The 15,880-nt window shown below is 48.4% G+C and overlaps 3 protein-coding genes across 3 annotated transcripts; 2 read left to right on the top strand and 1 right to left on the bottom strand.

The window, feature by feature from the left end:
• Positions 1 to 669: 669 nt before the first annotated feature.
• On the bottom strand, positions 670 to 2,142 carry LOC100823568 (putative DNA-3-methyladenine glycosylase YfjP). Its single transcript, XM_003567767.4, has one exon. The coding sequence runs from the start codon at positions 2,066 to 2,068 to the stop codon at positions 1,091 to 1,093; it is 978 nt and encodes a 325-aa protein (XP_003567815.2). The 5' UTR covers positions 2,069 to 2,142; the 3' UTR covers positions 670 to 1,090.
• A 702-nt stretch (positions 2,143 to 2,844) lies between these two features.
• On the top strand, positions 2,845 to 7,493 carry LOC100823058 (sugar transporter ERD6-like 4). Its single transcript, XM_003567765.4, has 17 exons — positions 2,845 to 3,414; positions 3,511 to 3,600; positions 3,775 to 3,834; positions 3,936 to 4,001; positions 4,389 to 4,454; positions 4,559 to 4,634; positions 4,790 to 4,854; positions 4,931 to 5,023; positions 5,176 to 5,256; positions 5,343 to 5,427; positions 5,726 to 5,772; positions 5,884 to 5,946; positions 6,029 to 6,088; positions 6,184 to 6,249; positions 6,333 to 6,392; positions 6,746 to 6,860; positions 6,940 to 7,493. Exons 1-17 carry the CDS (start codon positions 3,112 to 3,114, stop codon positions 7,050 to 7,052), a joined length of 1,509 nt encoding a protein of 502 aa, XP_003567813.1. The 5' UTR covers positions 2,845 to 3,111; the 3' UTR covers positions 7,053 to 7,493.
• A 5,707-nt stretch (positions 7,494 to 13,200) lies between these two features.
• On the top strand, positions 13,201 to 14,939 carry LOC100828074 (GATA transcription factor 15). The gene is made up of 2 exons (XM_003565784.3): positions 13,201 to 14,359; positions 14,442 to 14,939. Exons 1-2 carry the CDS (start codon positions 13,895 to 13,897, stop codon positions 14,670 to 14,672), a joined length of 696 nt encoding a protein of 231 aa, XP_003565832.1. The 5' UTR covers positions 13,201 to 13,894; the 3' UTR covers positions 14,673 to 14,939.
• Positions 14,940 to 15,880: the final 941 nt, after the last annotated feature.

Genomic DNA, 15,880 nt, shown 5'->3' with positions numbered 1-15,880 from the left:
CATGGAGTACTTTCGTAATATCCAAAACTGCGCTTGAAAGCTACAAAAAAACATCACAATCCCCAAAAGAAATATTTCAGTTCTCATAATTCTTCTTCTTCTGGAACACACATTATCCTGTGAATGGCTGCTGATCTGAGGTTGCAATCAGAATATGGTTACCTCAAGCATTGTCCTTGGAAGGGTATTATTTTTCTCAGGTCCTGGATATCTAAACAAGAATTTATCTAACAACCAACTCCAATCGCAGAACCAGATTCTGGAAACAGCAGGGAATCATGGCACTCTGTATTCAGAAATCTGTATTTTACAAACTTGAATACAGACTGATGTTCTGCATTGATGACTCCACATACATTTCTGTCAATAAGCTCAACTCCACAGACTTGCCTATGTTCTGTTTCTCTTGACAACATTTATGTTACTAATAACCAACATGGAGATGCAACTAAATGCCCTAGAAGAGGGCCTCTTACGTGTGCCATGCTTTAAATGAACTTATTACAGATAAACTACAAGCATGTCAAAACTCCAAAGAGGAGATTCTTAAATACTAGGAATGGTTTTTACATGATCTAAAGAACAACAAATTCAGATCTCCATACTCTTAGCACATATGATGTTTTTTCATGCTTTAAATGAACATATCACAGATAAACTACAAGCATGTCACAACTGCAAAGAGGAGAGGAGATTCTTAAATACTAGGAATGGTTTTTACATGATCTAAAAGAACAACAAACCCTGATGTCCATACTCATAGCTCAGATGATTTTGTCATGCTTCGGAATGAACTTAATACAGATAAACTGCAAACATTCACAACTCCAAAGAGGAGACCCTTAAATACTAGGAATGGTTTGTACATAATCTAAAAGAAAAACAAATCCCGATATCCATACTCTTAGCACAGATGAACCGACAACATAAAGCCAACTAATTGAATAAAAAGTTGCCTCCAGATACTCACTTTGAGCACTACACTTCTCGGCCAATACAGAACAATGATACACGAAGCAGGCAACAGATTCAGACAGTAACCATCCATCTAACACCAGGAAGTAATGAGCAGGAACGAATGATACCGAATTCACCCCAATCCTGGAAGCATCTGAACCTGATCGATCATCTGGATGGCAGTTGGTTGCTGTTGATGCTGCTGCTGTTGTTCCTCGAGCATGAACTCGTCACCAGGCACAGGCAGCGCGGGCGGCACGACAGGGTTAGCCGGCGCAATCTGTGCCGCCTTGGACTCGATGAGCCGCCACATGTACCAGGCCCCGACGGAGCGGTAGGGGCGCCACCGTTCGCAGAGCTTCTCCATCTGCGAGGGGCGGGGCACGTCGTCCAGGCCATAGAGCAGCTGCACGCCCTTGCGCACGCCGAGGTCGGCGGAGGGGAGCACGTCCGGGCGCGCGAGGGAGAAGATCATGAACATGTGGACGCTCCAGGCGCCGATGCCCTTGACCATGGTGAGCATGGAGGCGAGGGAGCGGTCGTCCATGGCGACGACGGAGGTGTCGGAGAGGATGCCCGAGGCGTACTTGCGGGCGAGGTCGTGGAGGTAGGAGGCCTTGCGCGGGGATACCCCGATCTGGCGGAGCTGGTCCTCGGAGAGCGAGAGGACGGCGTCGGGGAGCACTTGGGGCTCGCCGCCGAGGAGCGCGAGGAAGCGGGAGTAGACGGAGGCGGCGGCCTTGAAGGCGAGCTGCTGGTAGAGGATGGATCGGACGAGGGAGTGGAAGGGGCGGTGCGGGCAGTGGAAGACCGGCGGGTCGTGCGCGTCGATCACGGGGGCCAAGGCCGTGTCGGCCGCGCGCAGGTGCCGGATGGCCGCGGCCACCTCGCCGTCGGCGGACAGGGGCCGCCCGCGGGCGCACTGCGCCGCCGCCAGGCGGGGCTTCTTGGACGCGCCGGGGCCGGAAGAGTTTGACGAGTGGGGCTTCTTCGCGCGGGAGGCAGCCGCGCGGGAGCTCGATGCGGCGGTGGCGGAGGCGGGAGGCGGCGATGGGGAGAGGGGATGGGGATTGGGGTGAGGCTGGGAGAGGGATTGCTCGCCCATGGGCATGGAGGAAGAAAGGTGGGTTCTTTCTTTGACTTGTTGTTTCGGGCGATTGATTCGGGATCTGGGGGGTGTTTGTGGTAATTTCGTAGCTGCACTTCTTGAGTCCCTGAGCTGACGTTTGCCGGCCGTGGATCTCTCATCTGACGATCAACCTGCAGATGCGTTTGATTGTCTGTACTCTAGCGCCCGCACGTCTACTCCATGCGTGGAATTTCCTCCCTCTTTCTTTTTGGCAACCGAATTTGAAGATGAGATTCCTTCCAAACAAAAGAAATTGAAAATGAGAGAAGGTATGCTGGTTTTCGAATTTGAAGACAACAACACTTTGATTCGGCAGACGTGACTGATTCAAGGTTGTGTATGTTCCGGTCCTGGCTTATATCATATGAGTCGGATTCTCTGAAAAGAGTCATCGCGTTCTAAGTTGTCCTTGTAGATTTAGCATAGTTTGACGGGACAGACCATCGCGAAGTTACATGTAAAGATGTCATCAAGACAGGTGTAAACATATGTCAAACGTGACAAAGATATAAAATGTAACATGGAGGATAAAAACGAGCAAAAATCTCTCTAAGTATGGCAACCGTGGTTGTGGTGGTAAAAAAATAAAAATGAAATCTACTTTTATTTTTGTACATAGTGCATGTATAAAAGGCTTGCATGTGCGCGTGCAATTTCAATTATCTAAACAAAGTTGAAGATGAGTAAAGATAATAATTTGATTCTTAATTTTGGTGGGAGAGATCACGGTAGACGCTTGATAAGACGCGGAGACGTTTGTCCGTGTCGCGTCCAGCTCAGATCAGATCTCATCCAATCTTCATGCAGAGAAAAAAATCGGAAAGAAGAAGCAGCGAATTCTAACCTGACCACAAAACTCGGTCTTTTGTCTTTCTTCCTCTTCCCTGACCTCCCCCCAATCAGGCAATCCATCCATCAATCACTGGAGCCACCGACGGACACGGGATCGGCGTCGCGCACCGCAAGGAAAGGAAGCACCGAATCCCAACCCGATCCGCGTAGCTCGCCGCTCGAAGGCGGCAGCGATGAGCTTCCGGGACGAGAGCGGCGGCGAGGATGGCGGCGGCGCGTCCGACCTGCGGAAGCCGCTGCTGCACACGGGGAGCTGGTACCGGATGTCCGCCGCGGCCGGGCTCGGCTCGCGCCAGTCGTCCAGCCTCATGGACCGGCTCGGCTCCTCCGCCTACGCGCTCCGCGACGGCGCCGTCTCCGCCGTGCTCTGCACGCTCATCGTCGCCCTCGGGCCCATCCAGTTCGGCTTCACCTGCGGCTACTCCTCGCCCACCCAGGACGCCATCATCGCCGACCTCGGTCTCTCCCTCTCCGAGGTAGTGCTCACTGTTTCTTTCCTGTGGCGATTCAGTTTTAGCTGAGCAGATTTGTAGGCTTTGCTTTACACTTCCCTTTGTGTCTTGATCGCGCAGTTTGCGTTGTTTGGATCCTTGTCCAATGTCGGGGCCATGGTAGGCGCCATTGCGAGTGGCCAGATCGCCGAGTACATCGGACGGAAAGGGGTGAGAATTCTGTTTCGATGATGCCACTCCTAAATCTTGACAAATTCTGCAGTTACTTACTACTATCGAGCGTGTATGACATGAGAGGGGAAACTGGGTCATAGTAGTAGGAGAGTGTAAAAATGCCCTGCAGTTACTTACTGAAGATGCTCTCTTTTTGTGTTGGTCTTGTAGTCTCTGATGATCGCTGCGATTCCAAACATCATTGGGTGGCTCGCTATATCATTTGCAAAAGTAAGAATCCTATGCCACTGTATGCTCTGTTCCTTTGTGTTTTGCTTTGTCCAGTGCGATACTATGTGCCTGTTTAATTTACTTATTAATTGTTTGAGCAGGATTCCTCATTTTTGTTTATGGGTCGGTTGCTGGAAGGATTTGGAGTCGGTGTAATATCCTATACGGTTCGCATCTCTGCTTCTGTGCTTGTAAACAAATTCACTCAAACATGAATTGATGATCGTACACTGCCTTCACCTGACCTTTCACTCAAAACATGAACCGTAAAAGTTACTTTCAACTCATGCATACTGATAGCATACTATCATCATTTGAGCCTCCGTCCAACCTTTCAATGCTATTTAACTTCAGTGTTTTGACGTTGCATACTGGTAGATAGCTAGCTGTCATTCAACTCGTGCATACCGCACACCACTTGTTTTCAAGTTTTCTGCATTGGTCGTCCGCTATGCAACAATATCATTTTTTAAGGGCCGTGCCAGTTGCTTAAACTTGGATATTTTCATGCCTGATATTACTTTCTGATTGAAATGTCTGTTTCATGGTACCAGGTTCCAGTTTATATAGCAGAAATTGCTCCACAGAACATGAGAGGAGCTCTTGGTGCTGTCAATCAGGTAATTTCTTTTATATAAACAACAACAATTGGTTTATCTGTAGTCTGTGCTTTGTTCTTACCGTTTCTTTGCAAGTTTTAAACCCACTCATAATTTATTTGCAGCTATCTGTTACAATCGGTATATTGCTTGCGTACACGTTGGGCATGTTTGTTCCCTGGAGAATTCTTTCTGTTCTCGGTGAGATGGGCAAACTAGCGTGAACTATTATGTTCTTATGTTGGTTTACTATGATAAGAAAAAACGCCATTCATCAAATCATTTTGGATAACTTGCTAGGTTCATTGCTACAAAACATTTCCCTAACTCTGTTCTGTTACTTTCACATTATTTAGGCATTTTACCATGCTCAATCCTGATACCTGGATTGTTCTTCATCCCCGAATCACCAAGGTGGCTGGTAAGTGATCTGATATGTTGCATTATCTTTATTGACACTAACAGCAGGATCTAAATAGAACAGATTGTTGTGTCAGGCAAAAATGGGAAAGATGGAGGATTTTGAATCTTCACTGCAGGTCCTGCGAGGATTTGAAAGAGACATCACAGCTGAAGTAAATGAAATAAAGGTAACCATTATTAACGGACTTCAATTTTGTTGTAATATTGTCATATGTACAACTGTTGGCAGTTTTATGCTTTATGTTTCACCTACTAATATGTTGCATTTAAGTAACATGAGGAAATATGAGTGATATATTTTTACATCTTTGCAATGCAGAGATCAGTTGCGTCATCGAGAAGGAGGACAACCATAAGATTTGCAGATATCAAGCAGAAGAGATATAGTGTTCCTCTTATGGTTGGTGGCTTGCCATTAAATACTTTACTTTGACACATTAATGTTACACCATTACTCCATTTGCTTACAGGTTTTTACTTCTTTAGATAGGAATTGGTCTCCTTGTGCTTCAGCAGCTAAGTGGTGTCAATGGCATTCTGTTTTATGCGGCAAGTATCTTCAAAGCTGCTGGTATGTTCTGCATGACATGATGAGGCTCTGCTTGCTAGGCATGCTTTATGGGTCATGGTTTTCCTTGCATATTTCGGATAGTTGTGAACGTGTGATCAAACTAGATGCTAAATTCAAATATTACTGAGCATGGAGCATATATTATAGCAGTTTGATTAGGATATTTCTAATACGTGTAGAATGCAAAGCTACCCAGTTTGCATGAAGCTCCTATTGCGATACTGAAATTTAATACCTCAGCAATTGCAGTACGTTATAATTCTAGTTTAATATCTTACAAAGTTCTCTTCGTAAACAGGTATCCAAAATAGTAATCTAGCAACATGTGGTTTGGGAGCAGTTCAGGTATAGCTTGCAAAGTTTGTATGTTACATCCACATTGCAAGTATGAACTCTGCAGAATTGTGAGCTTGGTATCGTACTATCGTGTACTTGACAAAGTCCAATCATTGTTAGGTGATTGCGACTGGAATAACAACCTGGTTGACTGACAAAGCTGGCCGACGACTACTTCTCATTGTTAGTTGGATCATAATTGTTTATTGGCCAAGCTTTTTTGAAGAAAATATCATTTGTGTTCATTGATTTGTTTTTTCTCCAGATCTCTACTACAGGAATGACCATTACTCTCGTCGTTGTTTCAGTCTCATTTTTTGTGAAGGTAACTGCACTTAAGAATTCATACTACTATAGTTTCATGAATTCATGAATTTATCATCCTCTTATGATTTTTTTTGTGTGTTAACTCTGAAACAGGACAACGTAACAGAGGGTTCTCATTTATACTCTATAATGAGCATGCTTTCGTTGGCTGGACTTGTGGTAAGTTGCAGTTCTATACACGTCTCTTTTTCTTGGTGTTGGGAGAAGCGGGGTTTGATGCCTTGTTTTTTTTGCTACTACAGGCATTTGTGATCTCATTTTCTCTTGGCTTGGGAGCTATCCCGTGGATAATAATGTCTGAGGTATGGTTTCTTCTTCCTCGCTGCTAATATTAAACAGAGCGTGTCCAATTGTTACATCTGTATGATATTATCTCTCTGTAATTTTTATGACTATCCCTTGTCACGTTTGTTCTTACCTGTGAGTATCCTCCATAGCCTCTGTTTATCAAGTGAAACTGCAACCCCAAGTCCACAACCTCATCACAGCACCTTTGCTTTCTGAAATGGACTGAAATACTAGTTGCAAATTTGCAATTACCGCTTTTACTGGTTCTTGGATTTCTAATTGCAAATGACAGAGACCAGCTTATCTTGTGCAAATTTCTTTCTGAATTTATCTGGATGATCAATGTATTTACATTGTGTGCCTTCAGATTCTTCCTGTTAATATTAAGAGCCTTGCTGGAAGCGTGGCCACCCTTGCGAACTGGATGACATCATGGCTCATCACGATGACCGCGAGCTTGATGTTAAGCTGGAGCAATGGAGGTCTGCCTCTCCTCCCCTCTCTTGCTTCCCTCCCACTTTCATGAGATTACATCTCTAAATGTATCCCCTTCTTAAGCAGGAACCTTCGCTATATACGCCGCGGTGTGTACCGGTACCCTTCTTTTCGTATGCTTGTGCGTGCCTGAGACCAAGGGAAGAACGCTCGAGGAGATCGCCTTCTCGTTCCGCTGAAAGCCCAGAAGTACACGGAGGCCAAACTACGAGCAATTATACACACGACGGCTGTTTCAGGCCGGCCCAGTATACTGTTTGATTTAAACTTCGGCATCCGCCAAAATTTTGAGCAGAATTGGCTCCATGAGCTACCTGAGTCGGTCCACGAGGTTCTGTAGCCGTGCGGCCATGCTTTGCTTGGATCTGTATCACCATGTGTTGTTGTAATAGTGTATGTGCAAATGTGCAATAGAATGGGAGATGGGGGTGGAAAGCAGCAGATAGAAGAGACACACGGCTACTACTAGACCCTTTTGCAGGGGAGTGTGCAGTAGAAAGAGCAATTTGTTGGTTTGATTCAGCGGCTGAGCTTTATAGAATAATGGAGATGTAATGCCAAATAATAAAGATGTAGAGGTACCCTGGAAGTCAGCTGCATCCAATTTTTTTGCCTGGTTACATTAAAAACCATCCGTATCACATTTTTTTTGGGGCAATTCGTATCACTTTATGAGTTTTGAGATGGACATAGTTTTTGAGGGCCAGAAAGCCTTGTGGCTGCAGTATGGCGTGCATGCCTGCCACTTCCTGGGAGATCTTCGGCCCAAGCTGGCGACCGGAGAAGGCCTGGGCCGACTCTGCCTCACACACGGACCCTCGGAGGCGTCGGCCCAGCAAGCACGAGCCCATCGGCATCAAGTACTATGTCTCGTCTCGTGGTTAGCGCGTGAGATTAAGCATTGTTAAAGCAATCTCGAGGCCTTTTCAGGCGACAGCCTTTTGAACAGCGATCTCCTTGGGCGAACCGATTGTTCCCATCTGACGATGCATCGGTGAATGCGAAGTAGTACTAGTTTTTGTGATAATCAATCCATGCATGGTTGATCAGTCGGCAGATTAGCTGAATGTTTTTGCCGTCACACGTGCAGAGTCCTGCATGCATGTGATCAGTTTCAGGTTTAATTTGAGATCACTAAATACTGCACTGGTTGTTGTTTTCAGCCGCGGACGGAGGCGTGCCAATCTAGCTAGCTCTGGCATTGACCAGAGAAAAGACTGCCTTACTGGAATTCTGGATGGATGGTTTGATATGCAACTAAACTAAATCAATCAAAAACATCAGTCTTAGTAGTAGATTCTTTTGTTTTGACTTGATGTAAAAATCGACCTGACACTTCGTCCACGTACGTGCGTGTCCTTCTCCCTCCCTCTAATTCCCTAATTTTGGTAATCACTAAATTCAAATTAATTCAAAATTACGAACGTACGTACAGTGCATAAATATTCCCGTTGAAACAAGTACCCGTACTCCACTAGTACTACTCCGTAGAGTACAACGCGTAGGCGCTTTGGCACTAGTTCGATCCTAAGATTTTGTGGTACACCTGCTCCGGCCTAGGCAGCCGTTATAGTCCGTACCAATATATTAAATTCGAATTCGTGATGACAGTCCGGACGTTCGCGGTACGTCACTTCACCGAAATTACGAATCTGTCACCGCTGTCTCCACGCTTCTTTTAATTCTGGCTCCCACAGTCCTCAATGCAGAAAAAACACATACCGCCAAAAAAAGAAAAAAAAAACAATAGAGGTCTCTTTGCTCCTCCTCCACTCTTACCAATCTCACCCGCGCCTTGCCCGATCCGGATCTCGCCAGTGCCCGCCACTGCTCTTGGTCGCCTCCACCAGCTCGTGTGCGGAAGGCGGCTGCGCACCCGTGGCTCCGTCGCGCGCCCCGACCACCACCGCCACCGGCTCGTGCGCGCCGATGGATCCCTGCGGGGCTTGGATAGCGATGGGATGAGCCTGAGGCCGAGATGGCGGTGGCCTTACGCAAGGCAGCAAGGACCGCGTCGGCGCGAGCCATCGGTGGCCCTCTCGACGGGCAGTGGCGTGCGGCGACCAGTGGCCAGACGGGCGACGGGAATCTACGGGCGGAGGCGGTGCGCACAAGCGGGCGGCCGCGCATGGCGGCACGATGTTCGGTGGCGGGATGAATCGGGATTGGGAGAGGAGTTTGCACTCAGGATGGATGGAGACGATAGTCAGAGGAAGAGCGAGAGAAATAGGGAGAAAGGATTTGAGAAATAAAGTATGAAGTAGGAGTAATAGGTTTTGAGAAATGAAGTAAGGATTTATTAAGCAAAATTTTATATTACCGCTTACTTTATGTGATGGTTGCTTCTTGCTGTCTTGATCTATATACCGATGGTTGCTATTTAAAACATCACCACACGGGAGGTTGAGTGGCTTGGACGGATGGAAGTGATATACGTTATCATCACTACATGTTCTTCATTATTCATGATTATATTGAGAATCACTTCATAAATTCAGCAAAAAGTTGAAAAACTCTCACACATGACTTTTTGGTGTCGTATATGTGAGAACAGTGATAACCTGAAGGCAGAGACCAAAAGACTTGAATATGTGTCACTTTTTCTTTCCACGGGATATAAAAATAAGACATGTGCAAAAGAGAAAATGACTATAGTATAACCTACGAAAATAAACATATCATAATTGTTATATACATATGTGCTCACGACGTCAACATCGTTGTTCCGCATGAACGCACTACTCTTTTTTCTGCTAGTTATACGTAGTACTACAGCTCCGCCATCCGAGGCCATGGAAAAGCTTGCTGCATCTGCGTGCATGCATGCATGCGTATGGGTCCGTCCGTACGAGTATTAGCCTGAGCCTAAGCTATATCTTCCTCCTCGTGAACCTGAGCTAAGCCTGGCGGTCTCTTTCCCTTCTTTGACTCGAGGAGATCAAAAGAAACGGAAAGCGTACGTACAGCGATACATACTCCGCCGGCCGATGCATACAACGACACGTGTTCCGAGGGATGCATGCATGGAGATTCGTGCTGCTCCGAAAGGAAACTGAAAGCTTTCGTCGAACGATGCATGGCCATGGAAAACCGGAGAAAGATGCAGAGAAAAGCAGGAGAGCAAGGAGAGCAAGGCTGTGATTCATTCTACTGCCCTTTCCTCTACTTTCGCCCCCTGCTGCACTCGATCACTTCTATCCGGTTTGCTCCTTTGGTCTTTCCTTCCTTTTCATGCTGTGTATATTCCCTTGATTTTTAGTCATACGAGATAGTACGACCGCTGCAGCCTTATAAACAAAAATCGTAGAAACTTGGCATAAATATATAAAAATGACCTCTTCCCTGAAAGTAATTTGGACCGTTCGATCTAACGGATCAGATTGGTCAGTACTCCTGAATACTCCCATTTTGCTGAGAGGAGTGTTGTCCCCGGGCAAGATGGAGCATTAGAAAGTCAGGGATAAAAAGGTAAAAGGTAAAGGTCGACGTCGTCAGTTTACTTTCCCCTTCGCCGGAGTACCCAGAGGACGGCCGCGGCCGCGAGCTGGGATTGCGGCGGCCGCCGCGGGCTGGGAAGGCGGTGCGCACACAGAGGGCAGCAGCGGCCCCGGGATGCGAAAGCGGCGGCCTCGGCGCGCTGCAGGATGGCGGCGACACGGGCTAAGAGGGCGGCGGCGGTTGACGCGACGGCGTGGGTTGAGAGGGAAGGGAGGACGGCGGCGGCTACGCACTTGCAGGAACGCGGCAGCGCACGCGGGGAAGGCGGCAGACGCGGCGGCGGTGGCGCGGGTTGGGAGGCGCCGGTGGTGCGGGCGGCGAGGACCCGGCGGCGGGATGGCATCGGGGAAACAACAAGCAGAATCGACGGAGCTGAACGTTGTTTTTCTTTTATTATTATGTGAAAAGTCGAAAATGCCCTCCCCTGATACTCCGTTTTGCGTCCGTGGAGTAACGGGTACCGTAGAATCTGCCATGAAAATACGGATCGAAACGACCGTAGATTGATCACACGAGATGAGTTTCTCTCATTGTTTACCTCATTTTATTTTGGACAGCATTTTTACTTTTTTTTAAAAAAAGTATTCTCTTCGTTTCTAAATAATTGTGGTGGCTTTAGTATAAACGCATCGACTGATCGATCCCCGCGCGCGCGTGCATGCATGCACCGCCCGGAGTGGAGTGTAGTACAGCAGCAGCAGAGCACGTCAAGGACTCAAGGGTGCATCAGCACCAACGTACCTCTCGCTCGTACGTGTTCGTATGATCGTACATCGCGACGTTTCATGGCTGCACGTACGTACCTCGGTACGTTTCGACCGAGTGCGCGCGCAGCATGCACGCGTACGTCGGAGTACTGTATTACCGTGTCACGCACACAGGCCGCGGCCGGCCCCGACGTACGAACGTACATGCACGTGTACGTACGTGCAGTGGCACGGACATTCATTGATGGGTCGCAATGCAGCTTGTACGTATAGTACGTACAGCGCGAGGCCGGGCACGGGAGACATTCACCCATCGGTCGATCGCAACGGAATTGCGGCCGGTTTAATTTTGCCTGTGCGTGCGTGGCTGCCCGGCCCAGGCCAGGGGCCTCCGCCCGGTCGACACGATATCGGTCGGCACGTACGCAGCCGGCCGGCTGCTAGAGCATGCATGCATGCATGTGTGGATAGCGCACGTACATCGCAGCCAGCCGCCAGATCGTTCATCAGCAGACGCTCAATGTGTCAGTGATCCGTTAGTGTCTCAGCCGGTAAAGCTGCGTCTAGTAGTGGTACGTGTTTGATGATGGGATGGCGCAAGCAATGTCCAGAGATAAATGGTGATCTCTGATGATTCTGATCTGTACTACCGCAATGAAAAGAAGCAGAAACCAAAAGAGCAAGAAAAAACACACACACACACACACACTAAAGTGCATAGCAGATGGTTTCAGGCTAGCGTTGATTTCTTGTTTAATCGATTGTGTGCACACCGCACATTTTAGACTGTGTTTGCAAGTTTTAGGCTCTGCTCCCACCTTTTCGGTTTACAAGACCTATTTCAACAATTTCAAAATTTTCAGTTTGTAAACCAATTTGCCTTGAAAACAAACAAATTTTGGTTCTCAACGTGAAACCGACCAAGGTTGAATGCATACATGCTCTAATGCTTTATTAATAATTAATCTAGCACATAGCTAGTACAAATCATATAATCCATATTAATTGTCTCAAATTTGTTCAAATATGAATGTATCTATGTTTAAAAAAATCTATATAGATGTAATATTTCGACAAATATTATGAATCGGAAAGAGTATTTTTTTTTCAAAATACACGGCACAGCGATTCATGCAAGCACATCAGTGTGTTTCTGCCATGTGTAATGGTGACGGACATGCATGGATTGAGGTCTTCATGGCCCGGGCAATGACTTATTTCCTGGAATGCTAGTCGTGGTGGAATTGACTTTCTTGCCAGCCACTTAAAATTAAAGTGAACCAGGCTCCGATAGCGAAGTGGCACCGACTCGTTCCAATGGAAGAGACGAAGAGTTCTTCAATTTTTCTTAGTGGACTCGGAAATAGTTGTTTTTAACCATCTGACAGATATTTAATTAACATTTGCATATATCAATTTTGCAATCAACTGTTGTTACTGTTGACTTGACTTCTTTATAGATCGACCTAGAAATAGCAAAACCGTCTTCATAAAGGGCACCGACTAAATCTAAATCTGCAATGCTGGAGTAATAATATATTGATCTCGGCGTCTCGAATATTTAGTCCAGTGTACATATATTGTACTACTGAAATGACTGCAAGAGTATGCAACATCCACGATCACGATGCAGCATCGGCAGTCTTGACGTGTCGAGCCGTCCGTCGGTCGACTCGCGGAACCAGAGCGGCGGCGCCTACTAGTGCTGCTGGGCTAGCCGCCGCCCGCACACGAGATCCATTGGAAGAGTAGTGTAATTAATTGAGTAACTCATGTCATGTTTTACGGTCGCACGTTCCCCGACGCGACCATGGGGCTTGCACGGCTAGCTACACGATGGATCACGCAGGCCCCTCGTGACCCGCGCGAGATCTAGCAATGCAAAGCGCATGGGAGACTGTTCCCCGTGGCCTTTTGACCATGCTCTCTGCTCCAACCGATGCCGCTGTCTGCCATTGTCAGATTAAGCTCTGTGCATGCCGCGGCACATTGCTCGTCGTCGGAGCTTGGCTGGGCTGGCCGGATCTTGTTATGACGTCAAGGCCCGAACGGTCACTCGCCGTTGCTGTCTATATATGACACGCCTAGGAGCCAAGGGACGGAACGAAAGGGACCCGGCACCGGAATCCATATCTGCCTCCATCATCTCTCTTCTGCTCGATTCTCTCTTGCTCAAGCGCTGTAGCTGCAGCTGTAGCTCCGGGATAAGCGCGGCAGGGGGATCAGACACCACAGAGAGGCTGGGATGGCAGCGGTCTCTTCTTCGTCGACCGGTCAGTCATCCTACCGGCCAGCACCGTCGAGACGTCAAACCCTGACAGCCCACACAGTACAGCTGCACAGGAGCAATGGCAATGGCAGCCAGCCTCGCACTCATTGGCTCCCTCCTCTGCCTCTGCCCCTGCGTGTCATGTGTAGCCGTGCACAAATCTTTTGTTCCCTTGTCTTGCTTGCCCATCCTAGCTTAGCTGGTATAGTAGTAGCGCTTGTGTGTAGCGGTAGTAGTAGTCTACTCGTAGGAGTATACGATTCGCGAAGAGACCGAGGCGTGGTTCAAAGCAAAGCAGCGTGTCCCTCGGTTTCCTGCCCAGCAAATCGAGGAGGTGTATTTGGGAGCCAGCCCACCGCCTATAAAATCCTCCTAGCTGCTGCACTCCTACCACCAAAGACCAGAGTAGAGCTTCCTCGACCTCGAGGCAGCTATAGCCGGCTCCTGTCCTCCTCGATCCACGCTTCGCCTAGCTTTAAATAACACACCGAGAGACAGAGAGGCTGCTAGCGCTTCACCACTGTGGCATTGCGACGCACACCCAACAATGCTTCAGCAGTACTGCGGCGGCGCCATGGCGGCGGCGTCCACAAACACCTTCTCGCTCTTCTTCCCCCCGGTGCCGGCCAAAGCAGCAGCTGCAGGACAGCAATGGCCGCCGACGGAGCAAGCGGCGTCCTACGAGGACCTCAGCAGCACCGTGACGTCTCCTTCCTCGCCGTCCTCCGATGACTCCTCCGCGGGCTCTCTCCTCGTCGACTGCACGCTCTCCCTCGGCACGCCCTCATCCCGCGCCCACCGCGCCGCAGAGCCCGTGTCTGCCGCCGCCGAGTCCTGCTATCATTACTACCAGCAGCAGCAGCAGAGCATGCCAGCCGCCGGCACAGGCATCGGCATCGGCATGGGCGGCGTCTGGCACGAGCAGCAGCAGCTGGAGGAGGAGCGGCGCTGCTGCGCCAACTGCGGCACCTCGTCCACGCCGCTCTGGCGCAACGGCCCTCGCGGACCCAAGGTACTCTCTCAATCTCTCACGAACTACATCTTCTTTCAGTGGCACCTTACTTAAAAATCCAAACCTTTTGTTGTTCTTGCAGTCGCTGTGCAACGCGTGCGGCATCAGGTTCAAGAAGGAGGAGCGGCGCGCGGCGGAGACCAACGGCGCCGGCGCCGGCGGGTGCGGCTTGTTGTCACCATCGCACGGCGCGCAGCGGATGATCAGGGCGCCGCGCGCCGCGCCGGAGGCACCGTTCCTGGAGTGGCGTCTGAACGCCGTGCCTACTTCGCCGGCGGTGTGGCCGGAGCGGGCGAGCCTGTACCAGCAGTAGGAGAATTAGGTGAGATCCATGCTGCATTGCTGCTGCTGCAACGGTTGTTTTGGGGATTTTGTGGTACCGTTGCATTTGCACGCGCGCGAGGGCCGGACGGAAGGAGTACGACTAGTACGATATCTGCACCATCGTCATTGTGTAGCTCTCTCAGCGTTTATGTTATGTGTACGGATCTGTATAATGTAGTACGGCACAAGGTAATTTACTGCTACTGCTAGCAATCGTATTGCCTGCAGTTTCGTGGAAATTCACTAGCAATCGTCCTGTTCCTAGCTCGATCGATGACGCCGATCAGTAATTACCATGGTTATCGACTCGACATTCACTAATCACTAGCTAGTATAGCCGTATGATGATGTAGTGAAGCTCGAATATTTGAGGCATTTTCGACAGTAGCCAAGTTCAGCCAGCTCTTTTTCACTAAGGCAGAACCCAATCCTCAGGAGTATATGTGGAAATTTTTAGGATTGAGACTGAAGTATGGTCCAGCCAAAAACAAACAGAAAAGTTACTCTAAAAAAAAACAGAAAACGCTGTGTACGGAAATGTTTGACTCGACTCGGGCCGGATGTGTGATGAGACGCCCCAACTATGCCTCAGAAAGTTAGAAAGTGGAGTGCATGTCTAAGCCCAGCATGCAATGAGCAAGCATGTCGGACTCCTGTGACTTCGCTTGCTGGGCCGAAAGGAGAGAAAATGACCACGGCCCCGGCAGTGTCGTGCAACCAACCACTCCATGTTCAAAAAAAAAAGAAACCCACTCGAGGTCGATACAGATCTGTCCCGCAACGGTTTTGGACGGGACGGCGACATGAGGAATGAGATCTTGGAAGGCAGGCAGCTGGTAGTATTGGTTTTTAGTGCCACGCAGGCGAATGATCTCTAATCAAGTCTGGATATATTGTTTTTTTAGTGCCATGCAGATATTCTAGCTTGTTTATCTGTAGCTAAGGGTATTTAAGTTAGCTAGCTCAGTGTTGAAATGGCAGAAATCAAACTGGCCTGGAATCCTGGATTCAAGGTAGTTACGTCAACAATATCTTTATCTTTACAGTTATAAATGGTCGCGACTTCACTCCAACAAGACTACTTCTTAAAGGTTACGGAATCATCTGGTTGCCAATCATTCTGTACATATCATGATCTTTTGACCATGCTTGATTGGTTTTCATGATTTTCAAGAGTAATTGTATTTTTCAAAAATA

The sequence above is a fragment of the Brachypodium distachyon genome, chromosome 2 (genome assembly GCF_000005505.3).
Source record: "Brachypodium distachyon strain Bd21 chromosome 2, Brachypodium_distachyon_v3.0, whole genome shotgun sequence".
NCBI lineage: Eukaryota > Viridiplantae > Streptophyta > Magnoliopsida > Poales > Poaceae > Brachypodium > Brachypodium distachyon.
The sequence above is the reverse complement of the archived record's forward strand: the minus strand, read 5'-3'. Positions and strand labels throughout refer to the sequence as shown.

Bases quoted from the DNA above. Each gene is read 5' to 3' on its own strand.
- LOC100823058 (XM_003567765.4), top strand. From the start codon at position 3,112: ATGAGCTTCCGGGACGAGAGCGGCGGCGAGGATGGCGGCGGCGCGTCC. The intron at 4,002-4,388 runs GTTCGCATCTCT...TCATGGTACCAG, and splicing joins TCGGTGTAATATCCTATACG to GTTCCAGTTTATATAGCAGA. The intron at 5,257-5,342 runs GTTGGTGGCTTG...TTACTTCTTTAG, and splicing joins GATATAGTGTTCCTCTTATG to ATAGGAATTGGTCTCCTTGT.
- LOC100828074 (XM_003565784.3), top strand. From the start codon at position 13,895: ATGCTTCAGCAGTACTGCGGCGGCGCCATGGCGGCGGCGTCCACAAAC. The intron at 14,360-14,441 runs GTACTCTCTCAA...TTGTTCTTGCAG, and splicing joins ACGGCCCTCGCGGACCCAAG to TCGCTGTGCAACGCGTGCGG.
- LOC100823568 (XM_003567767.4), bottom strand. From the start codon at position 2,068: ATGCCCATGGGCGAGCAATCCCTCTCCCAGCCTCACCCCAATCCCCAT.